The sequence below is a fragment of the Elephas maximus genome, chromosome 10 (genome assembly GCF_024166365.1).
Source record: "Elephas maximus indicus isolate mEleMax1 chromosome 10, mEleMax1 primary haplotype, whole genome shotgun sequence".
In the NCBI taxonomy this organism is placed as follows: Eukaryota; Metazoa; Chordata; class Mammalia; order Proboscidea; family Elephantidae; genus Elephas; species Elephas maximus.
In genome coordinates this window covers 45,562,598-45,590,232 of record NC_064828.1, presented here as the reverse complement: position 1 = coordinate 45,590,232, position 27,635 = coordinate 45,562,598, and the positions used below count along the sequence as shown (strand labels likewise).

The 27,635-nt window shown below is 36.8% G+C and overlaps 1 protein-coding gene across 12 annotated transcripts in view; it reads right to left on the bottom strand.

Annotated features, from left to right (window-relative positions):
• Positions 1 to 27,635, bottom strand: part of NPAS3 (neuronal PAS domain protein 3) — a 966,848-nt gene that overhangs the window by 650,492 nt on the left and 288,721 nt on the right. For 6 of the 12 annotated variants that reach the window (XM_049897590.1, XM_049897591.1, XM_049897592.1 and 3 more), the window contains 2 exons: positions 16,788 to 17,032; positions 16,626 to 16,676 (listed from right to left, as the gene is read on the bottom strand). In XM_049897590.1, coding sequence (XP_049753547.1) covers positions 16,626 to 16,676; positions 16,788 to 17,032 — 296 coding nt within the window. The remainder of the gene's footprint in view (positions 1 to 16,625; positions 16,677 to 16,787; positions 17,033 to 27,635) is intronic. The other 6 variants (XM_049897603.1, XM_049897593.1, XM_049897596.1 and 3 more) reach the window with 1 other exon arrangement.

The following is a 27,635-nucleotide window of genomic DNA, read 5'->3' as shown; positions in this document are numbered from 1 at the left end:
TAAAAAAAAAAACTCATAGAGTACTATAAATTATGACCTCAGAATATGGTCAATTTGTAAACAACTATGGGTGACTGATTAAGTGTTCAAGTGTAGTTTAGTCACTTGCTAAGCAAACAGAACATGCTATGATGTGGTGATGAGTTCCTTTAAAACATCCACATGCTTACCCCTGAAGTCCAAATTGGCCATGAAAGTTGGCTATAGCTAGAGCAAAGTCTATGGAGTTGATCAGAATAATATTTTTCTTCTTATGAAGTTAACTTACTCACAACAAAATTGGACCACAATCTAAGCAAACTGTCTACTTGCCAATCTCAATCAATCTATTTTGGGGGACACACTAGCTAAGAAGGAACCCTGGTGGCGTAGTGGTCAAAGGCTTGGCTGCTAACCAAAAGGTCAGCAGGTCAAATCCACCAGCTGCTCCTTGGAAACTCTATGGGGCAGTTCCACTCTATCCCATAAGGGACACTTGAGTTGGAATTGACTCAATGGCAACAGGTATTGGCTAGAAATGTGCTCAAATGCAACCATCACCTAATGGCCGATAAGACAAAAGATGACGACACAGCTATTCAATGCACAGGGATTGTTTCCGTAAGAATTTTACATGCATTATGGCAGATACTTCATAGAAAATTATTTTTTAGTCTATCTTGCTTTTTTGCACAGAGAGGTACAAATGGTTTGCACTTGACTTACTAACTGAAAGGTTGGTGGTTCAAACACACCTATTGGTGCCGCAGTAGAAAGGCCAGGAGATCTGCTTCCTTAAGGATTACAGACAAGAAAACCCTCTGGAACTCAGTTCTACCCTGTAACACATGCAGATGTCATGAGTCAGAACTGACTGGATGGCATTTGAATAATGATTTGAAATATGATGAAGCAGGTTACCCTAAGAGCTATTTTTAAAAGTATGTCTATAATACAAAATAAGCTATTTTAGCAATTTTCCAACAAACATAGTTTGTACTTTTTCATGAGTATAAAATGAAGTATTAGAGTGTGGGAGGTCAGCTTAACACAAATAGATTGCATTCTGAGTGAAACAAAAAATATCACACACACAAAAAAACAGTTGCTATCAAATCCATTCAGATTCATAGTGACCCTACGGAACAGAGTAAACTGCCCCGTACGGTTTCCAACAAACAGCTGGTCAATCTGAGCCACTAACCTTTTTGGTTAGCAGCCATAGCTATTAAATCACCATGCCACCAGGGCTCCAAAATAAAAATATTCCTGGTTTAACAGTACACGTAACTTCATTTAACTACGCATTTTTAAAGCTGTACACAATATGAAAAGATCGGACTTTGAAAAAGGAAAACAATAGCAATAACAAACAAAACATCCCAACTCTCAGAATTAGAGGAAACCTTTGATATAGTCAGTCCTCTGGGTTCTATGGTCATCCATATATAATGAGCCTGTATTAAATTTTGTGCCATTTTGTGTAAAGAATTTAATATTCTTACACTCTAGAGTAGACGGGGAGTCCCTGGTTAGTGCAAATGATTAAGGACTTAACCACTAGCCAAAAGGTTGGCAGATCAAACCCACCCAGAGGTGCCTTGAAAGATGGGCCCGGCGATCTGCTTCCAAAAGGTCACAGCCTTGAAAACCCTATGGAGCAGCTCTACTGCTCACATACGTGGTCACCCGCCACGAGTCAGGATCGGCTCCATGGCAGCTAACATAAGAGTAGATGGTTGAGTTCTCTGTTAGGTAAACATCAAGTGTATTGTTGAATTAAAGATAAAATTAGGACCCTATCTGCTATTAAGACAAGTTTGAGAGTTCTTTCTTAGGGGCCTATCATTTATAAAAAAATCATGTTTTTTTTTTTTTTTTTTTTAATTCCAGTTGCTGGAGTCACAGCCACCGGAGACTATGACTGGTGATTTTGGACAACCAGAGTGCAGAGGACAGATCCTAAGTCCATGTTTTGATACTTGAAAAACTGTCGGGCTCCTACGATGCTGAACTTCAGAGAATTAACACATATTAATTTGGTGCTCGTTGTGTAAATGCTTCTGGCATCTCCTTCAGCACTTAAACTCATTCTCAGGGAATGGACTGCTATAAAAGAAGGCAGTATCATTAAGAGTTTATTTCCTCAGAATGCTGAAGGACAGCAAGTTTCTACTGTGAGGGGATCAGCAAACTGCATTTATCTTCTTGAGCGGGGGGGAAGAAAAAAAGACCCCAAAGCTTTTTGTGTTTGAGCAGGCATCACAGGTTTGAAAATAAAGAATTTCATCTTGTCATACCCTGCCTTACCTTGTTTCAAGGCTGGCTGTGTTTTCTTTACACAGAATGAAATTTTAGCAGGAACAGGAGCTAAGTGATTAAAGCGAGTGATCAAGTTCCGATTCTTATGAATTTATTCTTTCATGCTGCTCTGCTTAAAAATAGCATCATAAATGCACATCTGCAAAGACTGTGCAACCCCTCCTTTCCTAAACTGTACAAATTATTAGAGTCGTTGACAAAAGATTTTTTTTGTTAAGGGGTTGGTCTGGGCACTCTCTTTGGCAGACTGCCACTTTTCTAGGAGTGGAAATATTGCTTGCAGAAAGTAACATTGTATAGAACAGCTGTTCTGCTGAGACACTGAGCTAGTAACCCAAGAAATGACTGACTTCACATGTGAAGCAAAATCAGTCCCTCCCTTTGTGCTAATTTAAATGAAATAAAAGTACAAAACATTCTCTTCTACACTGTCTAGTCTTCCCTTCCAATTACAGACTTTAGTGAAATGTGTGTGAGCTAGGCACCCAGGTGAGCACTTGACTTTCTGACTCCTGCCCCAGTTGCATGCTTGAACTCTGGCCATTCTACTGTGAGACTCCCAGGGAAGAAGCTACTCCTCTGATCTGATCCTGTCTATATTCAGGTCTTAGATGCTGAGGAATTTTCAATGAACTATATACATTAGGATTTCTAAATTTAAAAACACCTCTCATCTCAGTCTTATTTTTTTTCCATCTCCATAAAAAGCTAAGGAATTAGAAATAAGATTCTAGAATGTTATATTTGATTAAGTTCCTGATTTATTAGTATGGTATATAATTCATACTTTTAGTTGAGATTATATTCAGATAATAGAAATAGATTATTCTGTGTTTTACATGGCATTTCAATTTCTGTTTAAAATACTTTTCTGAAATGATAAAGCTTTATAAGCTTACTTGACATCGAGGCCACCAAAATTTTCATTAAATATCACCACATTTATAGCTTTAACTATATTGATGCATACTAAATTATCCAATACCAATGAGTACCTAAAACAAAGACTTGGGAAAATACCCATTTCAAAGCAGAGCTTCAAGAACGAATTTTATTGGAAAGTAATAAAACTCTTTAAATAAAAAGTACTGTTACCCAACTTCAAGGCTAACTATAAAGCTACAGTGTTCATGACAATGTGATGTTGTCAAAAAAAAAAAAAAGACAAACAGATCAACGGAACAGAATAGAAAGCCCAGAAATCAACTCACATAAACACAGTCACCTCATCTTTGACAAGCGAGCAAAGGCAATTCAATGGATTAAGGGTAGACTTTTCAACAAATGGTGTTGAAACAACTGGATATCCACATTCAAAAAAGAAATGAATCTAGAAACAGGTTTTACATTTCTCACAAAAATAAACTCACAGTAGATCACAGATATAATTGTAAAACTCAAAACTATGCAACTTGTAGAAGATAAGACAGGTGAAAACCTAGGTGACTTTGGGTTTGGTGATGACGTTTTAGATACAACACAAAAAGCGTGATCCAGGAAAGAAAAAAATGCTAAGGTAGACCTTATTAAAATAAAATAATTCTGCTCTGTGAAAGATACTGTTGAGAGAATACAAAACACAAGTCACAGAATGTGAGAAAAAGGTTTAAAACATTTTCTGTAAAGGATTTGTATCCAAAATATAAAGAACTCTTATAATTCAACAATAAGAAAAACAATCCAACCAAAAAGTAGGAAAAAGATCTAAACAGACACTTCATCTGAGAAGATACACAGATGGCAAATAAGCATATAGAAGGATGCCCAACACAACATGTCATTAGGGAATTGCAAATTAAAATGAGATACTACTATAAAAAAAAAAAAACCCAGTGCCATCGAGTCAATTCCGACTCATAGCGACCCTATAGTAACCCTATGGAAACCCTGGTGGTGTAGTGGTGAAGTGCTACAGCTGCTAACCAAAGGGTCGGCAGTTCAAATCCGCCTGGTGCTCCTTGGAACTTTATGGGGCAGTTCTACCCTATCCTATAGGGTCACTATGACCTATTAAAATGGTTTAAAATCAAAAACACTGACAATGCCAAATGCTGTCAAGGATATGGAGCAACAGGAACTCTAAATTTCATTGCTTATGGAAATACAACAGGAACTCTCATTCATTGCTTATGGAAATACAAAACGATATGGCCACTTGGAAGACAGTCTGGCAGCTTTTTTATAAAGCTAAACATAGGCTTAGCAAATGACCTAGTGCTTCTAGGTATTTACCTAAATGAATTGAAAATTTACGTCTACACGAAACCTATACACAAATGTTTATAACTGTCAAAAACTGGAAGCAACCAAGATTTCCTTCAATAGGTAAATGGATGAACTGTGGCGCATCCATACAATGAAATATTATTTGGTGTTAAAAAGAAATGAGCTATCAAGCCACGACAAGGAGGACCCTTAAATCGCCATGGGTGAATCTTAAATGCATACTGCTAAGTCCCAAAGAAGCCAGTATGAAAAGCTACATACTTATGATTCCAAATATACGACATTCTAGAAAAGGCAAAACTATAGAGACAGTAAGATCAGTGGTTTCCAGGAATTCAGGGGAGGGGGAATAAGTGGAGCACAGGGCATTTTCACGGCAGAGGAGCCCTAGTGGCACAGTAGTTAAGTGCTTTGGATGTTCTCCATGGTAGAAAGATGTGGCAATCTGCTTCCACAAAGATTCCCAAAAAACCAAACCTGTTACAGCCTTGGTAATCCTACGGGGCAGTTCTACTTTGTTTTATAGGGTTACTCTGAGTCAGAATCACAGGACGACAACGGGTGTGCCCAACTATTCTGTATGATACTTTAGTGGTTGATATATGACATTACGCATTTGTCAAAGCCTAGAGAACTGTATTGCACAGAGTGAACTCTAATATGAACTATGGATTTTAGTTAAAAATAATGTATCAATATAGGCTCATCAAGTATAACAAATGTACCATACTAATACATTAGTAATAGAGGAACCTGTGGGAAGGGTAGGGAGAGGAGAGTATATGGAAACTCTTTGTACACTCTGCATTTTCTCTATAAACCTAAAAGTGCTCTAAAAAATAAAGTCTGCTTTTTTTTTAATGTGCCTAATACATATTTAATATGTCCCCCTACTAAAAACCCTATACTATTTAAAGTCCTACTTATCTTTAAGATCTAGTTCAAAGGGTACCTCTTTAGTCTTCCTATTTGGTCTTAACCACCTGTCTGGGATCCCCCAGTACTTTGTTTAGACCTCTTCAGGCATGCATATTATCTTACTTAGTGTTCTGTGAGCATGCGTGTCACTTCCACTAGATTATAAACTCCCAGAGGAAAGAGAGTCCAGTTTTGTTTCCCTCTTCGCATTTCCTATAGAGCCTAGTACTTGCAATACGATAAACATTTAACAATACTTAGAGGACGAACAGATGGGAAAATGAAAGGAGAAATATGACCTATTTCTGATCTCTAATGACAACACCAATAACAATAAATTGCTATCTTAAAACTTGTTATAAAGTTATATCTATATAAATCCGAAGTTCAGGTGGGAAATGTTAACCATATTTATTGTTTCAATAAACTAACTTTTCAGTTTAGGTACGGTCTATTTTAAAAGTGTTTTTGTCTTCCTATGGACTCAATAAAGCATATAATATCTAGATATTAACAATTTATATCACCCACTTCTATAGACCCAAGCATTAAAAGCAGCTGTAACATCTCCAGATTCGCGTCACTTAAGAAAAGCTCTAAACTTCACCCACTGCCATATACCAGCTGAGATGTCTTTACATGTTAGAATCCCAAAAAGTCTTTCAAATTAAATAGTGTATGTTGAGCCATCTCTTCTTTATAATCAACATCATCTTGTAAACACATTCTTACCTAAAATGTTACTTATAATGTGTGATAAAAATCTAAGAATTCTAACATGCGTTTGGTAGTTTCTAGGTAAACTTGAGCCTCCCGACAGAATCTAGGCTTACTAGTGCAGTAGAAGACACAATAGACCAGCTGGATTCTCAGTCTCTGTTATGTCATTTTTCAGGCAAGAAAACTGAGGCCAAAGAGAGGCAATTTGTTCATAGTCACAGAGATCTGAACTCAGGAATGAATGGCCCCATTGACCAAGATCTTGCTACTAATAAGCTATTCTGAAAGTATACTAAAATTCCTGGGATGACTAACTTCCATTGTATTCATATATTTTGCTGACTCCACTGGTCTTGGTCACATGGGCTGCACCCGTATTATAGTTTGTCAGAACTCTCTGTAAAAGATCCACTTTCTAATCTCAGTATTGTTTTACCTGTTTAGTGACTGACTCATGACAAAGAGATGTAAATCACAGCACAGCATAATCTGAACAACTTTTTACTGACTTTTCTCCTACTTTAGGGGCTCAGTGTCCATATAGGATATAATAAAAGACACTTTAGGTCCAGTGTCTGCTAAGCAAATAATACCATCATGGCACATTACAAAGGTTCCCAAGTATGCCCAAAGTGAGGCCTACCTGCATTCGCGTCCTCGTTTTCCTTTCATTATCTCTCTAGAACATACTGCATTTTACACATTTTGCTATGCTATTTTCATGTCTCTTTTCAAAATGGAAAATGATAGCAATTTTGCCTTTATGCTAAAATTCTCGTAAAAACCTGGATACTATTCATCTATTTTTACAGAAGAAAGCCAATATTTTAAAGTATTTATATAAAACCCAAACTGTGTACACAGTCTGTTTTCATCATCAGTGATGATATTCAACACAGCCTTATTTTCCAAACTGTAAAATTATATACGAGAGATGTGCTTTAATTATAAAACATTACCGAAATTCTATTTTCTTTTTTTTTAGTCTCTGTAGTACTTTGGGAAGTAATGACTGAATTCACCGAATTTTAATTTCTTCCAAATGCTTAGTACATACAGTTGCATTCAACCTTTGGGCACTCAGTCAATACCTGATGACTGACCGATTCCAAAGAACTGTGGTGGACAATGACAACAGCTATTTCCTAGTGACTACACTTTGTTTTTTGAGTTTAGTGAGCCTGTGGAAATTAAGTGATAACCAATTCAGCCACATTTCTTCACTTTATGTACACCTAGTTTTGGAAATATTATGTTAAATTCTATGTGCGAAAGGCTATGTCAGATTTACCAATCTTTATTCATTCTAATGCTGATCATATTGGATTCTTGACATACGAATGTCAAATTTCTTATTTCTATTGATTATTTTATGATGTTACAGCCACATCATGCCTTAAACTCTGGGTTGAACCCAAAAGATAACTAGTAAGTTACATAGACAATAAATCAAAACATTATTTAACTGAACTGGTAAGTTATTTGATTAAATCAAAATGGCAAAATAATAATAATAATCCTCTGTTGACAGAGCTTTAACGAGGTTTCCCTTTAACAATATCCTGCATATAGACAAGGCTATCTGACTACCTTCTCTGGATAATTTGCTACATTAAATTGAAAAGGCAGCCAAGGACAATAATCCAAGCTATGCCAATGATCTAATATTAGTTTACACTTAATTTTTCAGCAATATATGCAATGCATAAAGCAATATGCATCCATGAATACTTAGTAAAATATGCTACCACCACACCCCCTGGCTAGCACACAATTTAGTTACACCGGCTATCGCAATAAATAATTACATATATTACATGACCAAAAACACTGCACATGATTTTTAAAAATTCAATATTATTGCTAAAACATTAAAAACAAACACAAGAAATCATCCTTTTATGACCAGTAGTGTGTTTCCTACCACAATGGGTTCTAAGAAAAAAAAATCTGAGCCCGTTCCAGCTCTCATGCTCTAAAACAGGGGTTGGCAAACTACATCTTGAGGTCTAATCTGGCCTGCTGCCTGTTTTTGTACAGTCCACAAATCAGGACTCTTTGTTATAATTTTTATTTTTAAATGGTTGGGAAAGCCTCAAAAGGAGAAGAAAAACTCATGACATATTACCATTAGACTTCCGTGTCCACAAATAAAGTTTTATCGGGACACAGCCACTCCCATTCATTTACAAATTGCCTATGGTACCTTTTGTGCTATAATCGTCATGATGAGTACCTGGAGCAAAGACCTGATGGCCCACAAAGCCTAAATTATTTACCAGCTGGTCCTTTACAGAAAAAGTTTGGTGACCCCTCTTTTAGAATTCTGTAACTAGCTTTTATACTGGCTTTCTAAATTCCCCTTCTAGGCAATCTTTGACCAGGTTTGGAAGAAGAGAATACATAGCACTAGTTACAACTTGAGCGAAGGAAGGAGGGAAGGTAACAAGGTGTGCACTTGTGTGTAACTCCCTACTGATGGGAACAAGTCATTTATAAGGTATTTAAGAAAACCATATGTGAACAGGCTAATCAATTTTTCTTTTTCTGCATTTTCCAATTGATACTGTAATTGTCAGTTAATCACATAAGGATTCTTAAATAACACAGCAAACAATGGAGCCCTTTAGAAGGTTAAGCCTTTAAGGGCTCAACATTGACCACTTAGAAAAACATAAAACTATGACAGAAGCAGCTTCCATTCTGACAAGAGATTTGTTTTTCTTATGTTTCTGCCACCAGAGTAAATTCTAATGCCCTTTTAAAAAATAACCTTTTCTATTTTGGAGAAATTTTAGATTTGCAGAAAAGTTGCAAAGATAGTACAGAGAGTTCCCATATGTTCTTCGTCCAGCTTCCCCTAATGTTAGCATCTAACGTCTTTTTTTTAAAGTGGCTTTTCATTGAATTATAACTCTTCAGCTTTTGAATAACCTAAAAATGTTTTCTGAAGTTGTACACAACAGGATCATTTGTTCCAGTATGGGCTGGTCTCTACACATGGATCATACATGTGCTCATATGTTCATGTATAATGTAAATGGGGACTAGCAATGCAGATGGACAGCGGACGACGTGTGGCTGAGCCTAGAAAGAAAAGCCTCTTTATTACAGAGGAAAACATGCTACATTGGGAGGCCCAAATTCTAGTTCCATCTTTGTTACTGACTTTGTGTCACTGAATTTCTCTCTACATCAGTTTCCTCAACTCAACGGCAAAGGGATTGAAACAGATGATCTGTATGGTCTTTAAACCCAAAATTCTGTTGACCTTTACTACCTGCCCAGGCTGTGGCATTCACTGACATATTATGGACTGCGGATGGATGTGAAACGCTGCAGTCAATCGGTATTCAAAGCCACATCAATTTTTACAGGTGGAAGTCACCACATGTTTATTAAGGCACAGCTAAGACTTATGCACAGTATCTAGAAGGCAGTTTCTGAAAATCAAAGCCACAGTACAATTTCAATCATATAAAGCCGAGAGAGGTGACTCCTTCCCTGCATTGGCCATGAAATATTGCCATCTGCAGCATGCGGAAACTGTGTTATGCTCTCCAAAAGGTGACATAGCTAAACAGAAGCACATTAAAAAACTCCCAGCCCTAACAGACAGAGCATGTAAACTTGAAAGTCCTAAATAAGTGAGTACAATGCAATATAATGCAATAACCACAAGACGCTATGGCTAATACAGTACATTAAAAGAACCAGCGAACTTCCAAAAAAATTTTGGATGTGATAGAGTATAAGTATGTTCCTTATAATTTTGTTGAGAATAGAAGCAAATAAAAAATATATATAAAGGAAAATTATAGATTGGTATTTTGTCTCTATCATGTATTTGGCACCTATTTAAAACTGCATTGTGAGCTTTTTACGTTCCTCTCTTATTCTAATGATTGCCTGTATGCCAATCTTGATAATCAAAACAGATACAGTTTTTAAGAGAAGGAATTTTGTCACATAGTTCTGAACCCACAGCACAGGGGACACACAATTCTTTCATGTGAAAGAGGGCTAAATAAGAGGGAAAGAAAATAGAATTATTAGAAGGCCATGAAGAGCTGAGCATGTCTTTTTTTTTTTTTTTTTAATAAACAGTTTCAAGAAACCCAATAGTCCCTAGGGAAACTGATTTGGTACAATAATTGCTAACTCCTTTCTAAGGAACTGGGGTTTTAGATTAGAGGGTGAGTCATCTGTGCCAGAATCACTGACAAAAAGAAAATTCAAATGAGCAAACTGAGGCCTAGGGATGGCTTTATACCACAGGTCACATGGTATGTTTAATCTTTTCAAATGTTATCATGTGCCATTGTTTATTTCACATTTACTTATGTATGAATTGTAAACACCAGAAAGGCAGAGATTCTGTCTTTACTTCCTTTATACGCCCCCACAATATTTAGCAGAGAATTTACGATGAGAAGATATGAAGGAATTTGTTCAACGGGCTTGAATTAATACACTCAAGACACTTACGTGTTTCCTGAGAGTATTGCTTTTAATTGTCAATTGCTCAGCCTGTACATCACATGAGAGAAACATGTTGGGGGGCCTTACAAGCAAGGTATGATTTTTGGAGTTCAGTATTGCTAGAGAGGAAGACCCTCAACAAGATGGATTGACACGGCGGCTACAAAAATGGGCTCAAACACAGCAATGATTGTGAGGATGGCACAGGACTGGGCAGTGTTTTGTTCTGTGGTACATAGGGTTGCTGTGAGTCAGAGCTGACTCGACGGCACCTAACAACAACAACATTGCTAGAGAAACAGGAGATATCAGTGGAGAGATGGACAAATTAATGAATCTTGATGCAGAATACAGAAGTGTACAAAATCTTTGCCTACTCTTCCAGAAGTCTCAACAAAAAAATCTTCATTTCTACCTCTTCCTTCTAGCAAACAAAAACTATAGGTGAAAACAAAGTACAAGTGATACCCCTGATGAGGTAGATTAAATTATTGGCTCCTGTTCTTCTCCTATAACCATGTTTCTTTGCAGTTTATCGCAATAGGGACATAGTATACTTCTCAACCCCTTGACTTTGGTCTTGGTCATATAACTTGCTCTGGTCACAAGAATGTGGACAGTATGCCATATCTGAGCCACAGCCTTAAGAGGTATCACCCCTCTCTGCTCACCCTTCGTGCACTTTTGTTATCACCAAGAAAGGAATTTCCCTCAAATAGCTGCCGCCCTTCACAGAGGCAGACCTGAGGTGAACCCTCAGCAAGCAGTTAAGCCCAGGCAAAGCTAGAGCCACTCAACTGAACCCAGCCTGTATCTGCCAAGCCCCACCCTAACTGCAGCTACACGAAGAGTAAAAGTTTATTGTTTCATGCCAACTAGATGCTGAGATTACTTGTTGCCCTGGAAATAGCTGACAGTACACCTGGATATTCATATTTTCTTAGTCATCACTCTCACTAATACACTTTTTTTTTTTAAACTAAATCTTCGGAGTTGAGGGTAATTCTGGACGCTCAATAGTTTCAGACTCGCTCAAACAATGGTGATCAAATCAAACTCTTTGATAGTATGGCATGTAGTAAAAAAAATCCAGAAGTGTCATCTAATATTTTCCATCATGAATTAGTTTATATTCAACGAGCCAGTATCCACTTTGAAGATATTAAAGCTTCTAATAAAGCATGAAACTCCACAGTGTTAGAGTCTCAGAGACCAACTCTGCCATCACTAGAGCCAATATCTGTCAGAAAGCCCTTCCTGCCCCGTGTCAGAGATGATGGTCCCAGGAAAGTGCAGTGAGATAAACACTGCCTGCCCTATCGTGATGCAGAATAAAGGAAAATAAAAGGCTAGTTCTTTAATGAGCTCCTTTCAGGAGCCAAAATTTCACTAGAAAGATATAAAAGGACAACAGCTTTAATTTAAAAACCTTCTTGGAACCATACCTAAGAAAAAGGCAATTATATCACATTATATTTCCATACAGTAGTAAAACCTGGCACTTGCTAACAAAATAAACAGCAATGAACATTTACAATTCAACTGTTGGACAGTTCAGAGTTTCCATTTGGTGCCACCACTGACTTTGGATTGAGGAGAATGAAACAAAAAACTAACAGAGATAGTCAGCCCCTCCTTCTACTGAGAATGATGGAGGTAAGGCTAGGAACCAAGTAAGAACTAAGTTCATCTATCCTACTTTCCTAGCACTACAGGAAACTTCTGTTCAGAATCCAAGGGTATAGACCTGGGAGTACCTGACCACATGACCATGTATGGTTTCGAACAACTTTCTCCTCACACGGTTTTATAATGATGAGGAATAGGACACATGCCCCCAAGTATGAATGTCACTTGGCAGAAGTAAATGCATGTCAGAACACAGTAAACGCCAGAACAGAAACTAGAAGAACTCTGAGCTGCTTAGACTGAGAAGACCTATCCCTCATATGGTCTTGGAATCTATACCTTTCTACTGAAACAGAAGCCGTTTTATAAAATGGTATTTAAGTTGTGGGGATAACCACTAAAGCAGTAATTCTATATCACTCTGAAGGATCTGCCCTACACTCAATAACTCTTGTCCTTATTAGTTGCTGTTGAGTTGGTTCTGATTCATGGCAATCCAGTGTGTACAGAGTAGAACTACTCCACAGAGTTTTCAAGGCTGTGACCTTTTGGAAGCAGACTGCCAGGCCTGTCTTCTGAGGCACCTCTGGGTGGCTTTAAAACTGCTAATCCTTGGTTACTAGCTGAGAACTTAACCATTGGCACCACCCAAGAACCTCACCAGTAACTCTACATGATTATTTTAAATGAATTCCTTAAACATCATTGCTGAAATAAAAAAAATTGGTCTTTGGCAAGGGATAGATCATGTGTTGCTTCAACAAGGTCCTAAGTTTCTCCTCTCAGAACATCTATCTACTTAACTCACTGCAGATCCTTGAAATAGTGATGGAAAATTCTACGAAGCTACTGAAGTTCTTCCCTAATGTGGATCAGCTGATTTTAATTACCAGTTGTCTTGCGTATTTTTCAATTTTTCTGTTCCAAAGACTAAAAATGACGTATTTTACATATTTTAGCACAGCTGCCTGTCATACACATAGGAAAATTATTTAAAAGTGGCAATATTTAAATTGAAATAAAACTTCTGCTTCCAATGGTAAATATTCCTATAGTAATAGAGTTGCAGTAGAGATACTCCAGAAATGGACTGAAGTCTGTGATATTAAAAAGACAGAAAATTTATCTAGTTTCAGCAAATGTCAAATCAGCAGCTATTGCCTTTCAGATTAATAAAAGATATAATGGCTTCTAGATAGCCTCTAAATAGAGATTACTATGAATGGAGAAGTGATTTACCAACAGTCACCACAATGAGATTTCTTTAAAGGTTACAATCATCAGTTATTTAGCTGAAACACTGCTGAGAATGCCTGGTCATTTCTTGAATAATGCATAATGTCCATTGTAGATCTGATCTGTACTATAACAATACAATATTTCTAAGATAATGGAAAAAACTATCTCTTACCTTCCAATTGCTTAACATATCATTTCCATGAAGTAATTGTCTCTGGACATATTACACACTGCCACTCGAGTGTTCTTTCTACAAGCACAACTTGTAATAATATGTACACAACAGGCATCGCAAAACAAACTCATCAACTTTTATAGACTTTTAAGAAAAGATGTGATGAATACAGGGCAGTGTTAAAGACCTCTCCAAAGCAGTAAATTAAAATGACTAAATTTCCACATAGAAGGGTGAGACAAATTTAGATTTAAGCTTTAAATTTTAATTATTAATGTGAACAACTCATGACATTAAAAAACAAAACACCAAAATAAAAATGTTGCCTACGTAGTATAAGTACTTTTCGTACAAATTTTCAAACGCCTTTAAGTTTATTCAAGAGATTGCTTGGAGAAGCATGAAGTATAATCTCTATCATTTTATTGTTGGATTATGAACTGCACTTCACATGATGCTGCCGGCAATTTATATGACCTCATCTATCCATATGAACTTCTTCAAGGGCACAACATAGAAGACCTCAATAAATTAAAATGCATTCCTTTTGATGCCGTTGTTTCATGAATGTTTGATCAGAATGAGTAGCAAGATTGCATTTAAGAACTAGAGTAAAGAAATAAAATGTACATATATTGTACAGAGAACCAGCTTACAGAAATTGTCCATCACATCTCTAGCAACTTTGAGAGCCCAGGTAAATGGTATAAAGTCACTATGTTTACATCTTCAGTGGTAGCCTGTCACCAATTTCCCAACAGTGGGAGTGTACACGTACCAACTTGGATGCTCTGCAATCATCTAGATGGAATTTTAAAAATAAAAAAATCTGTCATCTCCTGTCAGGCTCCTAAATACCCATTCCAACCTCCCCATTGTTCTCAGTGTCACCACCATGCTCTTCTATAGACTGCAACACCCAGGACATAAAATTCGAATGTTCTCATTAGAAATGATAAGATGTGATATGCAGAACATTAAGAAAAAAGGGCAAGAAAACTTAATTTTAGTCTTCGGCATGTGAACACTTAACTGTAAAATCCTTTATACATTACTTCCTTCATCTGTAAAATGAGGGCATGGGTTTATATTATCTACAAATCAGTAATCGCTGAAAGGTCATGATTCTAAAAGTAAGCTGGACGATCACATCATAAAACAATGAGTAAACAATGGAACCATTAGATGTTTCTACTCTGGTAGCCACCACTCCAAGACAGCCCATAAACTATAAATGCTTTTGGATAAAAAATGGGGGGTAGAGATAATTATGCTTAACTAAATACAAGTCCAGTCCCTTAATCAATTTATTTTAAATTAAATAATAATATTTTGTACATATTTGTGAGATTTCTAACCTGTTGAAGGTATCCTTCCATCTTGCATGATCTGGAATAGGCATGAGGATAGCCTACTGAATAAGTCCTTATGCCTCAAAGTAGAGTGAAAAAATGTATCTAACAGATACTTACTATGATTATATTTACATCTTGAGCTTGAAAAAAATTGCTACTATATTAACATTTGGAACATGGACTGTATTAGCAAATTGATATTCTTAAGCAAGAATGTTGCAAGGGCTGTAAAAGAACTAGCATGAATGTGTCTTGGTTTAATTGTCCTCGGTTACCTTATACTGACATTCAGTCCCCGAAAGGTGCCTCTGTTGTGTACTCTCCTCCACATTTTAATGCCATTCTTACACTCAAGAGCAGGAGTCCACAAACTATGGCCTGTGGGCCAAATTTGGTGGCAGCTATGTGTTTTGTAAATACAGTTTTATGGGAACACAGCCACATTCTTTAATTTACATATTGTCTGTGGCTGATCTGACACTACATGGCGGAGCTGAGAAACCCGTAAAGGCTAAAATATTTCATATGTGGCCCTTTACAGAAAATGTTTGCCAAGTCATGCTCTAGAGGAAAATAGCCTGCTACAGTTAAAATTCAAATTTTCCTCTTCTAACAAGCATATGAGACACCAACCCCTAGGTCAATAACAATGGCAACAGTATGAACAGATTCACACATGCATGTACACACACATGAACACACCTTTTAGCATGACACTGTAAATCACCACTGCTTTTTTTTTTTTGGTTGGTTTGACCCTTCGTTTCAATCTTATAAGAGATTACAGACCCCACTAGTACCCTTTGTTACGGCACCCAGGAGTACAGAGATTCCTCCAAAGGTAGCTATCAACGTGTAACCACATAACTAAAGAACCCAATTCATCTCCCCAAAGAGGTTGCCTGCAACATGCCCAAATGCATAGCTTTCTTCCATGCTCTCCAGATCTAGACACAAGGATGGGGCACAAGAAACCATTGGCCCCTTACATCCTATGCCTTGAATAATACACTTTTAAAGATAGAAAATCAATGGCCAACACCACATATACATCGATAAATATATGCATGCATATTCATAGGCTAAAAATGCCATAAATTATAAGGAATTTCCAGAATACACAAGAAACTTCTCTTAAGTATCAAAGTAAAAAAGGCTTAAATTTTTAAAATAACTGTTAAAGGTTAACTGTATCAAGGATACAGAGGACAGATACATATTTATATTTGCAGCTTTTAGGCAATATACAGAGAGAGAAACTTGAATTATGAACAATAGATTGGTTTTTGTGAATCAATAAAATTATTAATTCAAAATCATTAACTGCTAAAGTTATGGTGGGCTCCCCTCCTTCCTGTGTTTAGTTTCTGAAGGCAAAAAATATTGGCTCCACCCTCTAACAAACATCCCCCTACTCCACCCATCAAGGACATTTTGCATATATTAGCATAAGATAAGTTAAACCCAAGAAATGCTTAAATGTAAGTCATTTCTCTGAAACCTTATATAAAGTGACAGATTATTCAGGCTAACAGACTTTTTTGAAAATAAAATAGAAAAAAAGAAGAGGTTTATTTCACCTTCACATGGTGTCTTTCTCATGCAGAGTTCAGATTTCCACATTTGTATCCCTTTTAAGGATTTGATATGCAGGAAAAGAAGAAAGGATGATGGTAAACATTTCATCTTAGAGACACCTACAGACCACCATATCCTAGACCGAACAGTGGCCTACTGCTTACCTTTTACTGACGTGTTAGGTGGAGGGCCTTCCATTCTCAAGTTCCACGGAGGGTCCCCCTGGTTAGCAAAGTCCCTCATTTTCAGATAGCTAATTGTAAGTCGAATGATGGATGCCTTGTCAAGCTGGCTGGTAATGGCTGCAGGAAGCGGCAACAACTTGGCTAATTCATAGAACTCAAAATTTTCTTTTCCCCGACGGGAGCGAGCAGCATCTCGGGATTTCTCCTTTCTCAAGGCTTGTAAACTGAAATCAAAAGAGTGGGAAAGTGTTGTTTAGAAGATGTGATTCTGTCATCAGACAAAAAGTACTTTCTTTTCATTTCCTTTGTTTTAAACAACAAAAGACCTACCAAAATCTTCTTCAAAATTCTGGGTGCATAAGAAGAATTCTAGACAATGTCCACTAAAACCATAAATTTTCACTCTGGCCTTATAACCCATAAATTCAAGTACAATGAGTAAAAAAAATAGTGTTTTGCTTATTAGGTTTATTTCTTCAATCTTCCATGCATTGAGATAGATTCACTGCATCTAAGACATAAGGTTTATAGGTGACTCGATACTATCCACTATAAGCAATTTAAAAGATTGGGCTTGCATTAATACATATATTCTCAAGCTAGCCATCTTGTTTATTTAACTTTCATCACTATAGGATCTTAAAACATCAAAAGGATACATTTTTTAAAAATTTATTTCAATTTTCATCTTGGGGAATACAAGTTAAACACAATTCACTTCGACAGAATCAACAAATTTAATGTCAATGTATTTCCAGCCCTCAGGAAGGATAACAAACTTCAGTCATACAAAGAAAACATCATATTAAAAATGAAGATTTTAATGTAACTTTATAGCTGTGTTGATAATTGACTGATAAACAGAACCTTTAATTCTTTACTAATGGAGATTCATTTGTAGATGGGTAGATTCTATAAGATGGAGCGATAAAATACATTTCTCAGAAAAGTCGAACTTTAGGATAATATAAATTTAATGCTGAATGTTAAAGCCCTGTTGGGTTATTAAAATTTATAAATATTATAGACATATTATTTCACAGAAGAGACAACAGGTGGGATCAGTGTTTCCCTTTAACTATTCATGTGCATTTCTGTTTGAAGTTTGCTCACATTGCTGAGGGCAAAATCTGGAACAACTGAAGTTGTGTGTGCACATCCGACAGGAGAATTCCACCCATTTGGAATTGCTCTGTGTCTGACCATAAATTCAAAATCAGACATTGATTTTTTTTTTTAATTGGGTAATATTTACAGTACCAAGATGCTATTAAAATCATTTATAAGTATCCACATTTTTGAACTCTGAAGGCATTTTGAATCTTTATAGCTGGCATTCTAGCTTACATTATAAAATAACAAGAAAGAGAGAAAGAAGGAAGGAAGCAAGAACAGAATAGATCAAGATGAGTTTGGTTATATGGCTCCATTCTGTGTAAGTATACTATGCAGAAGTATATAACATATTACATTAGAACACATACCTGACATTTTTCAAAATGGAAACATTGTATTCAGTGAAAACAAAAATATCTGACTGGATAGCTATATTATATAAGTAATGCTTTAACACTCTGGTCAGTTACTCACTACGCTAATGGCAGAGCCAATTTCATTTTTACCCTATTAAAAATATTCTATATTATCTAACTAATGTGTTTCTCGGAACCAGTCAACTTAATGTTTTCATTTTCAGAGTCACAGCAGTCTCAGGTGACAAACCCTTGTCCCTTGATATACCTCAAGTGATAACCTGTGGCAGAAACATTGCTAATTTACAAGGAAAAGATATGTTATGCCACTTATTATTCCCCAATATCTCGGGAGCCTCCATTCAATGTTAAGGCTTGTTGAAAGCTATGTAAATAAAATGAAAGATGTCTGAAAATCTGACAAAGTATAGCCAGAATCCAAGCTAACATCTTAGGATAAGAAAATGATTCACTTTCCTCCCTTCAGATAATAAAAACAATCTAACGCCATTTGAGACAGCTGTGCCAATGGGGCTATGTGATCTGACATGTTTTCTCTATCGCCTGTACATAAGGAAAGGTGCAGTGGTTGAAGTTCAGTGCTTTGCTCTCTCCGTGTTTTTGTAATTGAATACTACTCCAGAAGGTAGACTAAAATTACTTTTGTTTGTTTGTTTTGGTCCAGTAAGTGACTTTGATGGAGCTTTAGATCGGGGTCACAAACTCAAGGGCCTTCAGGGTTCAGGAAGGAGTTATCAATGACAGAAGAGGACTGGTGGAGACTGTGGGCACTACAGGACACCACTCTAGACAAAAGGACAGTGCCACATACTTTTAACTTGACTGCAGCTTTGGGGAAGGCATACCTGGTATTGCTAGATCTTTTGCTATTTCTAGAGAACAAAATCTGAATTTTCATATAACATTGCCCAGTTTTAGTATGTTCGCTACTTAAATGTTCTTTAATTAAGCAAGTCAAATAAAACATGTCTTCTGCTCAAAAATGGATCAAGGACTCAGTTTACAACTGGGTAATAATCTGGGAGGCCAATTTTGAAGATAGTTTTACACGATGTTCCATGTAGCATTTGTTTAGACATGTCACTCAAATGATCCCAAATGCACTCATTTGTTATCTAATTAATACTTCTATTATCATAATTGTTTTCAACTAAAGCCCAGTAGAAGAAAAAAAAAACCATTGCTGTCGAGTAGATTCTGGCTCGTAGCGATCCTATAGGACAGAGTAGAACTGCCCCATAGAATTTAAGAGCGCCTGGTGGATTCAAACTGCTGACCTTTTGACTAGCAGCCGTAGCACTTAACCACTCTGCCACCAGGGTCTCCAAGCCAAGTAGAGGGTTAGGCAACTATTCTGAAATTGGTATCAGTGGACAGGCTTTTCAATAATCTAAGTAAAATATTCATCCTCACCGGGAGACAAAACCAAGACCACATGGAGCAATGTACTAGTCTCCAAAAGCCAGATAGAGGCAGGTGGTTTCCTGTATCTACTCAGTAAAGGCGGGTAAGTGGATATACATGCATTTGGAATCCTTGCCTAAAGACAGTTCTCTGAGCCTTTACCTACTTTTATGAAGCAGCACAAGGCAGGATTTACTTTATGTGCTCCTGTCTCACACATCCCTGTTGATTTCTTTTCTCTCTCAATACCCCTTCCCTTTTTTAAACTCTAACACACACTGTGTTACCCTACTGGAGTAATCTTCTTGGCCATAATCTTAATAACAAAGAGTTTCCATGACTCCCACATCACATCATTATTCAGGCACCATAGGTTCAGAGACTTTGAGAACGACAGTACTGTGTCTATAATACGTAGCAATTGGTTTTGAGAGCTACAGCAATAAACTACAGTCAACAGACTATAAAGGTTCTTGAGATGCTGATATAATAGATGAAGCTAAAGATCTGAAGACAAGGGCCCAGCTTGTGGATGAATCTTTTGCCTGTTTTTGTGAAGTGGAACATTTATAAGCAGCTCTCGAATTGAATTAAGGCTACATTAAAACCTAAAATAAACTTTGTTCATTTTGTTTTATGCCAAAAAATTGTAGTTGCATTTCTGGAACATTAAAGAAAAAATGAATTGCTTGTGTATGAGTAAAACGTTATGGTGCTGATCTCTGCCATCTAAAATATGATTAAACTTCAGATCCACAATAAGTTACTTCCTGAGCCTAAACTTCCCATGGTCCTAATGTTCTTCCACTTAGACTCTGGATAACCAGAAGAGATTCTTCAATAATCCGCAGTCAAAATGTATAGCTTTCTTTGACGACTATGTTACCGACATTACCAATAATTATTCCCAAGAATAAAAAAATCAACAAACCATTTCAAAAGGTCCACACATATACCTAAATCTCTGGAAATCTTATGTAAAATTGTATGCATATATATATTTCTGGGAGATAGTACATGATTTTTGGATTCGCAAAAGATGCCTATAACACCGACCAAAAAAGGAATACTCTGATGGCTATCTAGAATTTCCTCTTATAAGGTTTATAAAGTTGGATTCCACTCTCCATCATTGGTGTTGTGAGAATTAACTTACGCTAAACAAGTATCCCTGTTTTAAATAACATTTGTAAATTCTTGTTTCTACTCAACACTTCAACGATTCTCACAAGTTCCTAAAGTTTGACCTTTAAGTATAGATAGAAGTCATTCTCCACCCAACACATGACTTGTAATGGAGGTTTAAAGGACGGTGCTTTGTTGAATGTGAAATGATTGCTTTTGATTCTCTCATACGTCATTTGAGAATCTGCGCATTTTGCAGACAAAGTCTTAGTGAAGGGTTAGTAGACCCACACTGGCCGTGTGCAGATTTTGTGATCCTAAGTCACAAACTGGAACCTCAGTTTTATCATTTATAATTTCAGGATGACAAGCAATGCTTATTTTGCCAATCTTATGGAACCAATGCAAATGGCCCATATGATGATTTCCATGGTATCATGTTGTAAGCTATGAAACCGTAAGTTCCTAAGACTATTGTAGATTTTAACAACTAAGACAGTTTGTAAATTCTAAATGAAGTAGAATTCACTTCAGAGTTTTTAAAAAACTTTAATTCAGAAGAATTTTATGAAGTTGGAAGGATTTAGGCATGTCCAAAATACAATTAATCTATCCTTTAACTTCCTTGAAAAAGCATAGGAGTAGGAGTATGGACTCTGGATGGAGCCAGACTACGGGTATTCACATCCTCCCACAGCCATTTACTAGCTGGGCAACCTTCAGTAGGTCTGTCAATCTCTTCAGGTCTCAATTTCCTTAGCTGTAAAATATGCATAATAATACTTCATAAATGTTGAGAGGATTAATTGAGTAATGTGCGTAAATGCCTATGATACTGTAAACATCATATAAGCAGTATTACTATCATCATTATCCAGGAAAAAAGTCCAAGGTTTTTAATCCTAATACCATTTATGATTACCACCCTATTTCTCCATAATTCTTTATAACTATGTTTCTTTAATCAAACCTTACTTTGTAGCACTTTTTTTTTAACTCCAGTTCCAGATTCCAAAGTTCTAACACCTGTTTGTTTTCTTCATTGTTCTCTCAAACTCCTCTCCCTACTACCACTATGAAGTTCATGTTGTTGCTGTTGTTGTGTCCCGTCAAGTCGATTCTGACTCATAGGGACCCTAGATGAAGGGGCAGAATTGCTCCATATGGTTTCCTAGGCTGTAATCTTTACAGAAGCAGATTGTCAAGTCTTTTCTCCCTCAGAGACACTGGTGGGTTCAACAGTCAAGTACTTAACAGTTGCACCACCACGGCTCCTTGATGTTCACTTTAGTACATTTAAATTCCAACGTGGTAATAGCAGAAATCAACCGAAGGGAAATATTAGACAAGGTGTAACTTACGCTTATTCATTAAACTCCTCCCATGTTCTCTCAAATCATGATGATCACTTTCTTAAACTTCTGGCTAAAGCATCTCACAGGGTTTCTTCCCCACCAACAGAGAACAGAGGTAAAGAACATGGATTCTGCAGCCACACTGCCTGGATTTAAATCCTGGCCCTATCACTTACTAATTATGTAAATTTGCGTAAGTTATTTAACTTTTATTGCCTTGGTTTTCCTCATCTGTGAAATGGGATTATAAACTATCTAACTCATAAGTTGTTTTTAAAATTATACTAGCTATTATTTGTAAAATGTTTAGAATGGTGCCAGGAACACAGTAATACTATATAAGGTTTCGTTAAATGCAAGCCTAAGCTCACTTCACACTGATCATTCTATACTTTTAGGTCCATGATCACAATACTTGTTTAAAATACATATTATGTACTCACCAATATGCTTCCAATTCACTGGCTCTAACATATCACATTGTGTACTCAAGTAAAATAAAACTTTAGTGCAGATATATGAATTTTTCTTTTTATTATAGTCTTCATTATGCCTACGGTCTATATTTTGTACATGATAGGTTGTTAAAATTAAAAATGTTTCATTAATAGAAGCTTAGAGGTTTATAAGCAAATGATTTTTCATACTGAGTACAATAACTAGCTATTTCATAGTACGCTAAAGCAGGAGAAAAATGGCATTCAAATGCAAGACAAGCAATTTGGTTTATATATAAAAATGAACTTCGAAGTAGCTGTTATGGTTACGGATTATGCAGAAAGGTTGTAAAAACTTCTATGAAAGACTTTAAAATGGCAATGATAATTATTGGTCAGAAAGAATATATGTGTGTTCCTGGCTGGAAGATGATCTTTTGAAATATCTTCCAAAATATCACAAATATAGAAGTTTGCCTTGAGGTCAAGCAGAGCCCTAAATCCAGGACCATGGAGAGCTCACTCACAGTGTGTGGAGCACAGGAGGTATGGACATGAGGCAGCAGCATCTGCCTTCTAAACCTCCACATTGGGGGCAAGGTCAAGTCGTAAGTTTCTACTCCCACCAAAATTAAGCAAAACATAACAACCAAGAAAAAAAGAAAGAAAGAGAGCACTGCCACTGTCACCAAGCAAATATTATGAAATTGACTCAAGATTTGCAATCTCTCTGATGCCCCAGGGAGGGTGTCATTTGCTCATTGGGACACTCGTCCATTTTGGGGAGCCCTGGTGGCACAATGGTTAAAGTGCTCAGCTGCTAACCGAAAGGTTGGCAGTTTAAACTCACTAGCCACCCCACAGGAGAAAGATGTGACAGTCTGCTTCTGTAAAGGAGCTTTGAAAATTCTATGAGGCAGTTCTACTCTGTCCTATAGGGTCATTATGTCTCTGAATGGACTTGACGGCAGTAGGCTTGGGTTTTTTTTGGGGGGGGGTCAAGGGGGTTGTCCATTTTGGGAAAAATAAATACTTTTGTACTGCATAACTCAATATAAAGAGGAAAAGTTATCCTTTGTGGCTGGCTAAATTTAAGTTTTCAAAATTGATTACCTTGGTTCTCTACTTCACAGTAACAGTTATAACGATTATGAATGTAACTGGCAGTCTAGAGGATGACGAGGAGCAAAAATAGTAACTGTCACAGAGTATCAACAGAAGTAATCCAATTTAACAAAGCGTTCCTTCTCTCCCCAATGATTTCTTCATAGCAAGGTTTTTATCAGGTTTTAAACAATTTATCATTACATCTGTGGAAGAGCTTCTGATACCAACAATATCAACAGATCCAGACAATCCCTACAAGAAAATTCTCTAAATCTCAGTGTGAACGCAATCATGTAAACTTCTAGAAAACAATAACTAGTCTTTATAAAAGAACATGGCAGGTTTTTGGTCATCTAAGTGTAGGGGAAAGGAGAGGTAGAGCCAAAACCACTTTAAATTTTACCTTTTTAAAGTACTTCTAAGAAGCCAGACAGGCAAGTTTTTATGGATTTTCTTACTTGTTTTTGCTTAGGAGAATCCAGCACTACAGACCTCTACTATTTATCAATTAATCTCGCATGCAGGCTCAAAGGAAGAAGGTCGGCCTGTATTAAAAATGCAGCCATCAAAAATTCATCAAAGGCTCCCGCATTTTAACTCATGAACCTTTGAACACCTGCACACTTGTCAGATCTCTGGCCATAGTTAATGGAGAAATCCATAGTTACTCCAGCACCTACACCTGCCCTGACATGAGCTGAATGAGGAGGTTTCCCAGGGAAAAAGTCCAGTAAAGATTCTATAAGCAGCTCTTGCCCTTCCTGCATTACTTACAATGAAAAGCCTATACCACACATTGACTACACACAAGTTCAAAGTTAATCAAATTATCCTGCTGCAGAGAAAATTAATCTTCTAGGTGTAATTTCTTTGCTCGATTGTAAACATCAGCTTTCTTACAAGGCAAAGTAATTGAGAAATACCTAAACAACTATTAGCTGGTAGGATCATGCACAACATAGCCCCAAAATGGAAGGCTTTAGTGGTCTCCAAGAAAAAGTACTAGTTTCAGAAACCTTCCTGTAATGTGAAAAGAAAGCTGTATAGTACATGCTAGAAGTTAAAACTGGAATCTTCAAGTTCAAGGTAAGAACTCTGCTGCTTAACTAATGCACTGCTCATAGCTGTCATCATTAATTTATGTTAGCCTCTGTAAACATCAAGAGTATAATAGGCCAATTTCACAACTAAATATAGATGCACATTTTGCCCTTATATAAATGGCAGATTGCTGCTGTAGATCATTGCTGCAGCGACACATCAGTGAAGATGCACTGTTTGATGGTCTGGTGCTCACACAATATATAAAACCAGTTGTAATGGTTGTTTGGAAGCAAAGTGTAACACAGCAGCAAAATTTCATTTGTTCCACAAACTCAGGATATATTAAGGTTGGCTGACAAAGACTGTTTGATGTGCTAAATCAGTCTGACCTTCATTCTTGCTCTATTTTTCTCATTTAAGATGTGAAATGACCATTATTTTTCCCCACGTAAGAAAATATCATGAAATTGATCGCTTAAAAAAAATGTGTCAAAAACAGATCTGCAACTGCTAACATTTCATAAAGCATCAAAATCAGGATGCATCTTTAAGATTTTAGATCAACATATTTTGATTGCATAATCATGACCCATATTTGACTTTTGGTAAAATAGATCAAAAGAGTAATTAAAGCCATTCAACTGAATGCCTTCTCGCATCTTTAGAAAATGCTTTGTGTATGTTTGAACTTAATAATTTAATTAATTGGTTTTAGCCAATGAGCATTTTTATTGTGAACACTTTACATAAGAGGATTTAATTCTAGAATGAGTCATTAGAATAGTAATAAAGAAAGTGGAGAGATCCGCATAATCCTTTACAACCAATGTTCACCTTGATTCAAATAACCCTTGAATGGACCACAGCAAGACCAAACTATTCATTGTATGCTTTGGTGTCTGCCAAAAACCTCATGAATCAAAGTGTTTTGTTCTTCATCTTCCCCCAGAACTTGAAGCTATACAACTGGCTGTTTCATAATAATGGAAATACTGCAGCTTTATCAAGAAATGTCTCTCCACCCAATAAACAGCACTTTACCTTAGAGCAACTTGTATATTTCACACCTTAAATTTCTATTTACCAAATCAGCTAATCACTTCACAATTGAACTCAGAACAAAACAAAAAAAAAATTATCAATTAAAGTGGTTGAAACTCCTGCAAATTATCATTTAGGAATGAAGTAATTGCTTTCATCAGGGCAGAAAAGCCCGCCAGAACAGAAATGTCACTTTAGATTAGTGTTCTCACTCCTGAAGCTATGGATGACACAGCTGATATAAGACTAAATGCCAAGACCAATCAATTGCTTTTGTGGCTCTGCTCTGAGCTGCTGTAAAAGGGGCCATTTTCTAGGATCTACTCTTCATTATAGTAAATGCTATCTCCTTGGTAACATAATTCCATTTCTCATAAATTCTGTCTGAGAGCATTGTCCTAACAATGGATGTTTGTGGAAAAGAATGCTGTTGGTTTAATGCACAGAATTAAGTGTGAATGGCTGTCAAACTGCTATAGTTTACTAGTTCTTAAACATAAATTGAAGTCTTATACATTAAAAAGAATTCTTGGGAAGAAATGAATGTCCCAAACAAGGGTAAGATATTGTATTTGAAGGTTTTATACCACTGGTTTAGAATTTCCACTATGCTAGTATTTATCTGTCCTATACATTAACTCAGGCTGCTCACACCAGAGGTGGGTGAACACTTCACTTACTTTCTCAGCAGTGTCGTTTGCAAATGTGAAACCTCAGAAGCAAATATGGACTCATTAGGCAACTGCATGCGATTTGTGAATAGCCACAACCGTGTTAAAAAAAAAAAAAAAGAAAGAAAGAAAAATAGTGTTCTTTGAGTGGAGCCCTTCCTGGAAAGCATCCAGATCTTAATTTGTATTGTTCATCCCCCTGAAGTTACAAGAATCTGGGTTGCAGGCTCCAATTAAAAGGAAACTGGAGAAGCTAATATAGAGAGAAAGCAGCAATTCCCTGCCATGCTCTCTTCAGGTCTGAAGTTTAGAAAGAGATTCAGGAGCACGGGTCTTTGCCTGGGATAAAGGCTTTCTCATCCTGGTGAGCACACATGTGTAACTTCCATTAGGAGTAATAGGAGTCGTGAGCACACATTGAGAGAAAAGTCTACTGCTAAATATCTGAAAGGGTCGGAGCATCTCTGCTGAAAGGCAAAATGAGAGGGAATGATGGGTACCCTGTGACAGCAAGACCTTTTACTGATCATGCAAAGGGAAACTGCTGGAACTTGTACCACTCCAAGGAAGGACAGTACTAATCTTCATAGTATCAGAGACAGAAGAGTACATGTGTTGTTTCTTGTTTTTGAGATCATGCCGTGTCACCAAAGAATGGCATGGAACCTAATACAATAATAACAAAACCTACCCCATTTGAATGCTTGTTATATTTCAGCCAGGATCTAAGTGTTTTAAACATTATCTCATTTAATTTATGGTTATCAATATCAGCAATCAGGAATAAGAGCAGCAACAGCAATTATGGAAGGTAGATAATCTGTGCTGGATATTTGACACTAAAAATCCTGTTTCTTTCAGCTGCCATTTTTGGTGCCATGATACGGATCTAGGAGCCCTGGTGGTGCAGTAGTTAAGTCCTCAGCTGCCAAATTCCACAAGCTGCTCAGTGAGAGAAAGATGTGGCAGTCTGCTTCCGTAAAGATTTACAGACTTGGAGACCCTGTGGGGCAGTTCCACTCTGTCTTATAGGGTAGCTATGAATTGGAATTGACTGAACAGCAATGGAGTTATGGGTCTTGTATTCCCTCCCCCGCAACTCAACTCTACCATCTTCTACATCCTTTTCAGGGAGGTTTTTCCCTGGATA